Source organism: Perissodus microlepis, chromosome 16 (genome assembly GCF_051167445.1).
Source record: "Perissodus microlepis isolate ML-2025 ecotype Zambia chromosome 16, ASM5116744v1, whole genome shotgun sequence".
NCBI classification, from domain to species: Eukaryota; Metazoa; Chordata; class Actinopteri; order Cichliformes; family Cichlidae; genus Perissodus; species Perissodus microlepis.
In genome coordinates, this window is record NC_140476.1 from 30,727,328 (window position 1) to 30,740,193 (window position 12,866).

The window sequence follows — 12,866 nt, forward strand, 5'->3', positions numbered from 1 at the left end:
ACAGACTTTCCATCTACCATCAGTCATGTCTGGTTTCTTTTAAGCCGTGATAAAGATCCTTCCTGAATATAACCAGAGCCTGACTTTAAGGTGATAGGCCGTAAAATGCTCACATGAGTCACCGCTTGGAACAGTCGAATGTTTTCGGTTAGCTTATGCCTTCATCTTCATCCCTTTCTTGCCATCCTAAGTCCCTCTTCATCGCTCTGCATCTGAATCTGTTTCAGCTTTCCATGGGTCAAAGAAGTTTTTTTAAAAAATATACATATATATACTCAGTTTCAAGCCCACTGGGTCACCCTGCGCTCATACTTTATGCGTATGACTGGGTTGCTGCCTGTCTGCGCTTCACTTTGTGTTTATTGTCTTTGGGTGGAGATGAAGCGAGGCAGCGCGGCCAGACTGGGAACCGCAGGCGGGAGGGGTAGCCCTGCCAAATGCTCACACCCAAAGGAGCCATCAAAATAAACAGACTAGTGTGCAACTGCGCACACTACTACCTCCAACTCTATTTCAAAGAGTCATAAACCTACTTTTTTTCCCACTCCTTGTCATTTTTCTTTGTGCACTCAGAGATGAGAGTATGACTTTCACTTTGTCCCCTTTTGCTGCAATTTTCTGCTTATTTCTGTTCTTCCCAATATTTATATTGCCTCTGCAAGCCCATCATCTTTTCTTACCTTTGTGTCCTCACACCTGCTGCTTCCCTCACTCTTACCCATTCCTTTCTCTACACCGCTAATGCCCGTTAGTTAGATTGATAACCTCCTGCTGCAGGAAATAGACTTGCTCTTCTGCTTCCTGCAGTTCCAGAGACTTTTATTAGTTTAGAGATGGACTCACAGAGTGTGTGTGGAGGAACAGTGTTCTCTGGCTGTCAGAAGACTCCTGTGGGACTAATATCGTCAAGTTGCAATGCATATATGTGAACCTGGAGTTATGCAACCTTTTCACCAAATTATTAATTGCAGGATTTGAGTTAGCTCCTCAGTCAGCCTTGTTGTATGTGGGCAAACACGTCTTGGATGTAATTTCATAAAATGTCATAATTTTACTCTGTCTGGAGATCAGATTAGCTGAAATCTAATTCTCCATCTTTTCTTTGAAGCTTAAGAGCAGATAAATCTTCAAAAAGTGAAGACCCTTTACTTCATCAATTACATTTTCCCAACCATAAATATACCTTTTTTTTCCTTTCTTGTAATGAACTCTACATAAAGACTGGTGCAACCTAAAAAAACACTGCAGCCTGGGCATGGCTAGCCTCACATAGCACAGAAATCAGAAGGACTGGAAATGTTTTGGCCTCTCTCCAGGGAGACTGGTTGTCATTTGAACCAATATACAAAGAATCCAGCATTATAAGAAAGCCAAAGTACAGCCATAAAAATGTAACTGTTATACTCATGTGTACATATTAAACAAGATACAGGAGTGAAATAATGAGCTTTGAGGGGTGGGTAGTTTTCCCTTGAATTTAGCCAGGAGAATTTTGCCTCTTTCAAGTCTTTGTGCTAAGTTAGGCTAATCACTTCCTGGCTCTAGCTAAGTATTTCTAGTGCACACGCTGTCAGCAGATTGAAGGGGAAAAACCAAATTATCTCAACTTGGCCATATTTACACATTATTTCCACCAGCTTTGGAGCCACATACTTTATATGCCAGTTCTTGCAGTTATTCATACTTGGTTTGGCTAGGAAACCAAACCAGTATGTTTTTTAAGTTAGTTAAATCAACTGTGTGATTAACATTATTTTTATCTATGTGCTAATACCAGTGATGGCTTCACACTTTCAGTAGTTTCTGTTTTAAATGTCATAAATTCCCAATATGTCTGATTCAGTAGATGTGAGCATATTTTCCACATTAGTTGCTTGTTCAGTCATTAGTTTAAGTTGTATGACTTGTAACTTTAATGGTAGAATGTGTTACCAATCTTTTTATGCAATTTTTGGAAGGAACAACGAAGTTGTTGCTGAACTGATTCTATAATTAAGAGAAACAATATGGTTGTAGTAATTCATGACACATTAAAATCCGGCACACACACGTCCTTTTATTTCCAGCATCATGTCAATCATGTGGATAATAATAGTTATTATTATTATTGTTAATGTGTGAGTGTGTAAGGAGCATTTTGATGTTTTTACTGGTTGAGTGGGATTGTTAGCTCCTAAAAAAACAGGAAGTTTTATTTAATGTGTTAATTAACTAGGAAAATGCAGTAGTTAGAACTCAAGTAAAATACAAGAGGCTATGAGCTGTACTGTATCTCAGTAGTGGAAGTAGTACTTGAGCAAATGCCTGCGTTTTTATCCCTTCCGTTAGAAACCACTCTGAAATCTCTGTGTGCATTTTTGCTGACCTTCCAGCTGGACCTCTCCTACTGTTTAGCCAGATGTCAGCACTTCATCTGAAATAGGAGTGTGTCATCCTGTAAATCATGTAGATTGCAATTCATATTGTAATATAAACTTCTGTCTCCTCTCTCTGTCATGTCCTCTCTGTCGACATTTCCTCTGCCTTTTAAAAAAATCTGTTTTCTTTTGTCCTCTGCAGGTCTGATTACAGTCCCTTGTCCTCAACAAGCAGTAAGTAAAATTAACAGTGACATGAAGTATTGCTAACACACACACAGCTCAGGCTCAGGTCTTTATCTCCCTAATACACACTGACTAAATAAATCCACTCACAGGCCAGGATTGTGTTTGTGTCTTTGTGTTTAGTGGCCTGTAAGATCCACAGCAGATTTTAGGGAAGAGTATTTGTATAGCAACAACAACATTGTTTATTACATTTTGTCCACCTCGGTTTGTATGCTACGCATTACATTTTACACGTTAGTAATGGTTAGTAGTTGCAGGGATAAATGAAACATTTGTATTGGTGAGGTAATGAAGCTAAAGTGGAGGGAAAAACATAAAAAGCTTACCTTTAATGTCCTCCTAAAAAGGGAGGTAAGTAAACAGATGCATCATCATTATAATCTACACAGCAACAGTCCCATGAGATAAACTATGCAACAATTTTCGATTAAGATAAACAGCAACTGTTCACCCATGACAAGAAGCATTTCTAACCAAACCTTTCAGTCAGCTAATAAATTTATTCAAGTGTAGAAATGTGTTATACGTGTATTTTTTACATCAATATTTGGATCTTGTTTTGGTAGGTTTGGCCATATTTTTTATTAATTATGACATCGGCTTATGTTATAAGGCTTAGAAATCCAGTCACAAGTTTCATCCATCCATTCGCTTCCGCTTATCCTTTTTAGGGTTGCGGGGAGCGCTGGAGCCTGTCCCAGCTGTCTTAGGGCGAGAGGCAGGGTACACCCTGGACAGGTCGCCCGTCTGTCGCAGGGCCAACACACAGACAAAGAAAACCATTGGCGCTCACATGTGCTGCCCCAGTCACAAGTTTAAGCATACATTTATTTGCCTGTACTTGCATAGTTGGTTGTGTGAACACGCTTTTGCCTGTGTAGTAAAATAAAGGCACATGAATCACATGGTCACTAACCATGTGACAGTCACTTTTCCACAATTTTGGATGTGTAACAATAGTGTTGACTAAGGAAAAATGTGTATTCCCTGAGCAGCTGGCAAAAACTTCAGTGTAATTACTTTTGATGCTAGCAGATTGTCTCAGTTGCAGTTTCTTAATATTCACTACAGTTTGACTAGCAGCTGGCAAGTGTTGTTGTACACTATCGGCAACCACAGCAATCCAATAGTGACCAAAGCAACATTAAAGAGGTTTCTGGTACAGCACCTTCTTTTTGATTGATTTCACTAAGCATTGGTCAGTAACCTGTAGGAATCACTTGTCAACCAATAGGAGGACTATGCATTTTTCATTAGCAGCCGGTGGTTGTATCATATCCAGTATGGTAGACAAATCTGAAGCAATGTGCACATGACATGAGAGAAACATCAGCAAGTAATCTGGATAATAACTTACACATTGTGGGTTAACAATGTTACTGCTTTCCCAAGTCTCACAAATAACAATAAATGGTAAAAAAAAAAAAAAAAATGTAATTTGGATAATAAATAATCAAAATTTGGACAGAATTGTCTTGCATCATTAGGCCATTTTCCTGTCATGGGCATTTTTTACACACTGTGGGTGTGTCCATAGTTTTCTTTGAAAGTGTACGTGATTGTGAAGGTCTGTGTTTGCAGAGGCCGTGGCCTGCCCTCAGTCTGGTTGCCAGGTCTCCAGGCTTTTTTACAATGGGAGGATTATATCCAATATTAGCCCATTAATCTGGTCTGCAGGAAGCAGCGTTATCCCATTTGAACCGCACCCGTAAGCCAGGAAGCAGTGAAACACACACAGTGATCCAGCAGAGAGTGTCTGGTTTGGTTTTCCCCTGTTGTTTCCTGTGTCATCGCTGTGTCAGATGAGCCTCTGCCCACCATTGTCATCACTGGAGGTCAGAGCTGGAACAAAATGTGCACTGGGACACTGTCCGAAAACACAAGAACTTTAAATACATACTGCAGGACAGAGTGTGACCACATTCACAAGTCTACTGCTGGACAGGAACTACTACTGAGCACAAACACCGTGCATACATTTACACACTGAAATCCATCCAGAGGACCTTTTTTAAAGTAAAACAATTTGCACCATTTGTCTAAGAAGATATTTGTTTCTGATTGGCTGACAACTGTTCTTTTACTTTGTCTAATAAGACATCATATAAGTTCTAAAAACGACCTGTTTTGCATCTGTCCAGATTCATCTTTAGCATGGCTCTTAAAATTTTGCATACAGCATCCCTGTAACACTGTAAGAAGTGAGGAAACTGCAATAAAAGCTGATAAGTTGCTTTATATATATCGATATCCATGAAGCCAGATGACACCAATCAATTAATTAAACTGAAGGAATGCCTTAAAAACATAAAGACTTCTAATTTCCTGCTTGTAAACTCAGATAAAACTGAGCTTATTGTACTAAAAATCTTAGAAACATGGTGTCTAACCAGATACTTGCTCTGGATGGCATTACCCGGGCCTCCAGTAAGTCATTTTTGATCAATGTGCAAATTAAACAAATATGTAGAACTGTTTTCTTGCATTTGCACAATTTCTAAAATCAGAAACATCCTGTCTCAGAGTGTCTACTGATGTATTTGTTTCACAGAGGTGCATGCTGGTTTAGTCTCCTCTTGTCTTTTGCCTCCACAGAAGTGCATTTACTTTCTCCTAAGGTGGTCCTAACCCCTAACCTTTGACCTCAGCTCACGCTAGCCATAAAGTCCATGGTGATTAAGTCCTTGATGTCACGCTAAACCTCCAACATCAATATGGCTGAGTATTTTTTTTTTCACAGTAAGATTTCACGTAGCAGCAACTTACAACCTCACCTGGCATGGCCTCGAAATGAAAGCTTTTAAAAATATTTAAATTTAAATAAGTTACCAGTTGTGAATGAGAATGAGTCTGTTGGTTGAAGCAAAAGAAATGTGCGTTACATAAAAATAATCTGGTGCAGATTTTAGAAACTGTGATAATTACATTCAGAGCTAAAAGGAAAAGGCCAGCTGAGGCAACTCTTCAAAGAATTTGGAGAAAAGAAGTAACGGCAGAAGCACCACTGCTGCCACAAGCAGCTGCCTCTTAAAAAGTGGTTTTGGTTTTTCATCACTGTAGTGTAACGTTTCTTCATTTGTCTGGATCCCTGAGATCCCTGGCAAGAGATTAAAATTTTAGCTTTAAAAACTTTTATCTTTAGTTAAAAGTAATCCAAGAATTGATTTTTATAAAGTAAAGCCGTATGAAGCCTGTAAGTCTGTTTATATTCTCTTCAGCCTAGTTAGAATTTTAAAAATTAAGTTTACCATTTAATATCATCTCAGACAGTCTGGAACCTTTCCACTTCTCCCACCCAGCCACAGCCATGCCAATAATCATGCTTAACTGTAAGCCTTCATAAAATGAAAGGGAGACCTTAATGGTTGTATGCATCAGGCTGAAAACAGAGTGTGTTCATTTAAGGAACTGCAGTTTTTGGCACTTGCATGCTGGTCTTGTTTCGCTCAAGCGCGAAGCGAAACTGCTTCTTTGCCTTTTATCTGCGCCGTCTTGTGTTCACGCTCAAACACACTGCTCTCTTTTAAAGGGACAGCGGCGAGTATCCTTTTGAACGGCAAACCACTCGTGGTGATGTCAGCCAAAACACTTTCAACACAGTCAGTTTGAATAGCACCTGATGGCCCAAGGACCACCCGTAACAGACCAGCTTGTAACGCACACACACAAGGTTGGGGTGCCTTCTCTCCAGCTGAATGTATGAAATCCATGCGCTGTTTTAAGGCAGCTTGGATTAAGTGTTACCAAATGTGCATCCTCCAGAATGAGAGTTGAACCACGAGGCCAGAACAGCGCTAAATGTGCTGCAGTCGGCTTTTTTGTTAATGGCTTAATTGAAGCAGTTCAGTCTGTCGGCCTTGTTGTGGGCCCTTGTGATAATGAATGGGTGAGTATGTATGTGCTGACTGAGTAGACAGTGAAGTAGGACAGTTATTACTGGGTACTAGCCGTCTGTTAAGCCAATGTGAGAGCAAATACCAGTGTATTCATAGTTAGCTTCATTATGTTGCCTCTGATCTAAGATCAAATTACGTTTAAAAAAAAAAAAATAAATTGTCATCTTGCTATAATTTGGGGCTAGTGAAACCAGGAAAAAGCAGTTTCTCATCTTTTGAACTTATTCCCAGATCCTGGAAGAACTGGGAGATTTGAGATGTTTTTCAATGGATCCATGTTGAACTCAGTCCAGAAATTCAAACCTGTGAGGAATTAAAATTGCGTTGACTATATTGAGCTTTTAACATGCTGCTCGATCTACATAACTAAGATTTAGAAATGCATGTTCACCAGCACCGAAGAGTGTTTTTCAGTGTTTTTATTAGAATCTTGTTGTGTATAAATGGTTAATGGACCGGCTCTTATGTAGTGTTTTTCTGTTGTACTTGAGCATTTGAAGTGCTTTATATAACGCGCCTCATTTGCCCATTCGTTCATATACATTCACACTTGGATGAACGAATCAGGAACAGCTCAGGGTTCAGTATTTTGCCCAAGGATACTTTGGCATGCAGACTGGAACAGCCAGGGATCAAACCACCGACCTTCAGATTAGTATATGGCCTGCCCTAGAGCAAACAAAAGTTACTGAAAAGTTGCTCGTAACTTTTATACTTTCTAAAATATTAAGCTCTTTAACATTTCAACTCATCATATCTCCTAAACTGTGGACTCCAGAGACATGAGCCTTGTGGCAATATATCTTCAAACACTCCTGATGCTCACGGTGAAAGAATTTTTTTGATACCATTTACCGTTTTTCCATGAATTAAGTTTGTTTCAGAATAGGAAATCTGTCCTTCTCTCAGATTTCAAACTCTGGAACTGATGCCGTTTTTTCTCTCGCCACATCTATCCCTGGGATGAGTTTTGCTTTGGCTCACTGAGATGAGCAGGCGCCCTGAGAGCGGTGGCGCAGGTTCGAATCCTCCTGGCTCGTTCTCCCTCTGCTTTCTTGACACTCTTCAGTGTACCCTTTCAAAAAAAATCCATCTTCAGCAGACAGTTCAGCGCCTTTACCTCTTTCTTAGCTGACAGTTCATCACCTTTATCTCTTTCTCAGCAGACAGTTTAGCTCCTTCACCTCTTTCTCAGCAGACAGTTCAGCTCCTTCACCTCTTTCTCAGCAGACAGTTCAGCTCCTTCACCTCTTTCTCAGCAGACAGTTCAGCTCCTTCACCTCTTTCTCAGCAGACAGTTTAGCTCCTTCACCTCTTTCTCAGCAGACAGTTCAGCACCTTCACCTCTTTCTCAGCAGACAGTTTAGCACCTTCACCTCTTTCTCAGCAGACAGTTCAGCTCCTTCACCTCTTTCTCAGCAGACAGTTCAGCTCCTTCACCTCTTTCTCAGCAGACAGTTTAGCTCCTTCACCTCTTTCTCAGCAGACAGTTCAGCTCCTTCACCTCTTTCTCAGCAGACAGTTCTGTTTCTTCAACTGTTTTCAGCACATGATTTCTGCTATACAGCATTCACCCGGTATTTGTGCAGGAAATGCAACTTTTTCGAGTTGCCTTTTGTCCCTCGCCTCAGCCGTTCTGCCTCGTTCCACGTCTGTTCAGACAATGAAGGTCACATGACGTCCATGATCCTGGCTGTGTAGTCTTCACTATCTAATCAATCTATCTATCTTCTTAAGTTTGAATCTAACAGCACTTTAAAGCCAGGAATAGTATCTCTACATTTTGGTCTGACTGCTTTTATCTTCTGTGAAACTTGAAACATACAGAGCCCTTTGTATATTCCGCTCTGGGAAAGGAAGTCGGCAATTCCCCCTTTTTTTTTCTTTTCTTTTTTTTCAGGCTCTTTGTTTATGTTGCTCTATAGGAGTTCTATAGCATGTCCTTTTGTATCTTCTAGACAACAAAGTAAACAAGCTTGTTTTCTTTCTCACTGCGTCAACTCATGCAGCTTAATTTAATTACATGAAGAAATGCAGACTTGCCGTTTTCTTTTTCTCCCATGTATGTTGCTCACAGTGTGAGATGCAGAGATCCAAACAGAAGCCTGAGCTCTTATCTCAGAAGACGGCAATATATCACTTTACCTTAGTCTTTGTATGAGAACTGCTTAAGTAATTTAAGGATGGGGGTATTTATTTTTTGGTTTTTTGTTTTGGTTTTTGCCAGAGAGTCTTATGAAACAACTGTATAGCTTTAAGTTAAAGGGGTTCACATTTATGTTCAGCTTGGTTCAGACATGATCAGATAAACCTTGACTCAGCAAACTGCAGACAGAATGAGATGGAAAGGCAGCTGAGTGGAGTGGGCAAGACTGAAAAAAGTAAATTACTACTTGTTAAATAAAAAAAATAAAATACAGTTATTAATAATTATTATTAGGTTTCATGTAGGTTTAACAACCTCCTGAGTTAGTACCTGGCTTATTGATGTTTTACTATAATTAAAAATGTCCAAATTGTTGTTGGGAAGTGACAGGTAATGATTGATGATGTGAAAATGCAGTACCGAGTAATGAGCACAAAATTGCTTTATTATATCCAGTCAAGTAATTGACTGTGTTTTGTTTTGCTTTTCTTAGCTCCTTCCTTTAAGTGAACATTCTTCTGATTGGCTACTCGATATTCGCCCTCTTTGACGTCACACAGATGGAGAGCTGAAAAATTGTTGCAAAGAGAGCTTTCTGATTCTGTTTACAAACACAGACCTCCTCATTTAAAATCAGCATCCCCCACTGTGACTGTATGTGTACTCTATAGTTATCAGAAAATGGAAAACGGCACACATTTGAGACTTGAGAGAAAGGATATTTGAATCTAAATGAGAGAACGGCTCCTGTGTGCGAGCAACACTTTGAAATGACAGAAAAAAATAAGTCAAAGAGTTATATTAGTGCGAAGACTACATTTATTATGTTTTGGCACCAGTCACTCAAAGTGATGTATGAGATTTGGAACTCCCCCCCCCTTCTTTTTTTTTTTTTTTTTTTTTTTTTTTTTTTCTTTCTTAGCAGACGACAAAAGGGGCCCACATCTTGAATTTCCAAGTTCAGTTGTTTTGTTTTTACACTGAAGGCCTGGCTGCGACTGGAGTTCTTCTGCGCACATACACACATACACACATACACACATCGAGGAGAGGTTGAGTTTTCGCTGCTAATCACTCTCATATGTGGAGGGGCTCGCTGGAAGGCGTGTTGTTTTATCTCACGTCGTCATCTGCGGGTACGGCAGCGAGCATGTGTTCCTGGTTAACACGTATCCACAGAGACAAGGTTAAAGTCTCTGAGAACTGGACAAAGCCGTCCCCTTTATAAATGGGCACTTTTACAGTGGAGTACAAAAGTGTCTGCCCCCTTCCTGATTTCCTTTTTTTTTTTTATGTGTGTATTTGTCACACTTAAATGTTTCAGATCATCAAACAAATTTAAATATTAGACAAAGATAACACAAGTAAACAAAAAAATGCATTTTCTAAGGGAATATGTTTGATATTAATTGGGGGGAAAAATCCAAACCCACCCTGTGTGAAAAAGTGATTGCCCCCTAAACCTAATAACTGGTTAGAGTCACCCTAAGCAGTTTTACAGCACTACAGAGGAATTTTGGTCCTCTCATCTTTGCAGAATTGTTGTAACTCAGCCACATTGGAGGGCTTTTGAGCATGTACCACCTTTTTAAGGTCATGCCACAGCATCTCAATCTGATTCAGGTTAGGGCTTTGACTAGGCCACTCAAAAGTCTTCTATTTGTTTTTCTTGGTGGACTTGCTGATGTGTTTTGGATCATTGTCCTGCTGCAGAACCCAAGTGCGCTTCACAAGAACAAGAACAGATGGCTGGATATTCTCCTTCTGGATGTTTTGGTAGACAGCAGAACTCATGGTTCCATTTACCACAGCAAGTCTTCCAGGTCCCAAGGCACAAAACAGCCCCTGACCATCACACTACCACCTCCATATTTTACCGTTGGTATGATGTTCCTTTTGTGAAATGCTGTGTTACTTTTACACCGGATGTAATGGGACACAGACCTTCCAAAAAGTTAAACTTTTGTCTCGTCACTCCACAGAATATTTTCCCAAAAGTCTTGGGGATCATCAAGATGTTTTTTGGAAAAACTGACATGAGCATTCAAGGAGAAAACCACTGGTCAACAGTTTTCTCCTTGAACTCTCCCATGGATCATGCCATGATGTGTTCCCTTTTTTTTTTTTCTTCTTTTTTTAAAACATCTTTTAGCCTTTCTTTACTTTGTCAAACAAGTTCTGTTTAATGATTTCTTGATTCAACACCGCTGCCAATAATTAGGCCTAAGTGTGTTTAATGAAACTGAACTCTGCTTTTAAAAAAAAAAAAGAAAAAAAAAGGTTAATCACAGTTAATTCACGATTTAACAAGAGGGGCAATTACTTTTTCACACAGGACCCACTAGGTTTGGGCAACGTTTCTCTCCTAATCAATGAAACCATCATTTAAAAACTGCATTTTGCATTTAATTGCGTTATCTTTGTCTAACATAAAAAACAGTTTTGATAATCTAAAACATGTAAGTCTGACAAATATGCACAACATATGGAAATCAAGAAGGGAGGAAAACACGTTTTCACACCACTTTATCCTGTGTGTGTGCTGAGGATGGGTATGCACATGTATGAGTTGTATGTAGTCAATCGAGTCAGTTAGCTTGAAGACTCAAGTGGATTAAGAGCTTAGAGACACACTTCTCCAGAGCTTTACTCACAAACGCCTTACGTTCCCTTCACAGGATTGGGGAGACTTAATCTCTGATTTATTCTCTTGTTTTCCAGCTCCACATTAACCCTTATGGCCAAGAAAATATTTTAGAAAGGTGGGCCAAAACACTGCAGCTCATACAGCTCGTCTATGAGCTTGCCAGATTATCTTTCCGCTGCTTTTAACGCAGGGACATCTGTGAATCTAACACATTTTGATTTTTGAACTTAAACAGTGGACAAAAACCCATAAACGGCTTCTTATTCAGTAATTTTCTAATTGATCTAATCTGTCTCCCTTGAACAAGTCAGTATGTACACATCTTGACCTTTCAGTGGATTTTTGCAAGCATGTAGCTAGTAACTTTATGCACTGGTACAAGAAACACAACACAGAGAGAGACTAATATTCCATTCTCTGCTTGGATGTCGGTGTATGTTGCCTCCTGCATGCTCTGTCCAGCTTCCTTACCTAAACCACATGCAGTATTTCCATTAGTGAGCACACAGTCGGGGCGTGCTGCTTCCTGCTGCGTGCTACAAAAGAAAGGAAAACTGTGGAAAATATCCCAACTTGATTCCCCCAAAAGTTGTCATGTATAAAAATGGCAGAAGAAAGAGTGTGGGGGTGGGGAATGGAGAGGAAAAAAAAAGACAAATGTAAAAGCAAGAAACTGAGATTTTTATTTATTTTATTTTTTTAAATAAGAAAGGAATGGTTATGATGATGGATTTTTTTTTTTAGGTTCTTTCCTGTTTTTGTTTGTTTTCTAATGAGGCAGAAATAAGATGGTTAGGGCAAAGGTCTCTGACTCATGAAAACTGATCCCAGGAGAGCTGTGTGCAGCAGGAGTGTGAAGACGTCAAGCTGTCTGTGTGTCGGCACAATGTGCTGTGCAGTAAATACCCTTAAAGAGCCCTATCATCCACTTGTTTGGTGTTTTAATGCCAGCTACATGTTAACAGTGATTGTAAGGGATCAGAGTGACGTTAATGACAGCAGTTCCGTCTCTCTTTGTGTAGGCGCGTAGATGTGTGTTACAGGATGTCAGTGCGCCGACATCCCGCTTAAACCTGCTGTGGAACATTCTTGATCCGGATGTCATTACCGCTGTAGACAAACTGAGCCATTTAGGGCTGCTCTGTGTCACAGTTGAGGCTTCATTGCATTTTATTAAAACTAAATTTGCCTTCACATCTGCTTATAGATCCTCGGTGTTTACATGCCACAAAACTACTCACAGCCTGGACCAACATTAGTTTTGTGGTAGAACATCACCAACACGAGCCTCAGGTCGTGTATAAAATAAATTAAATGTACCAAAATGTATACTTCCCACCACATCTTTTACTGGACCTTTTAATATTTAATAGCTACATTCATAGCACCTCTACACCTATTATTTAGGTCTGTTTCATTGGAACCACAGAGTGACATTTTGAAAATGTCACTTCTTTGGTCAAGTTGAAACTGTCCTTTTACAAAGGCCGGTGGGACTCGAGAGACAAAACCCATCCCTGTTTGGCCGCTCAGTTTCACGGAGGGATTTTGGCAATGGTGAAACAGTATGT

At 39.8% G+C, this 12,866-nt stretch overlaps 1 protein-coding gene across 1 annotated transcript in view; it reads left to right on the top strand.

The window, feature by feature from the left end:
• The window catches only part of fam124a (family with sequence similarity 124 member A), a 30,393-nt gene that overhangs the window by 2,253 nt on the left and 15,274 nt on the right, over nucleotides 1–12,866 (top strand). Inside the window, exon 2 of the mRNA XM_084908122.1 lies at nucleotides 2,560–2,591. Coding sequence (XP_084764248.1) covers nucleotides 2,560–2,591 — 32 coding nt within the window. The remainder of the gene's footprint in view (nucleotides 1–2,559; nucleotides 2,592–12,866) is intronic.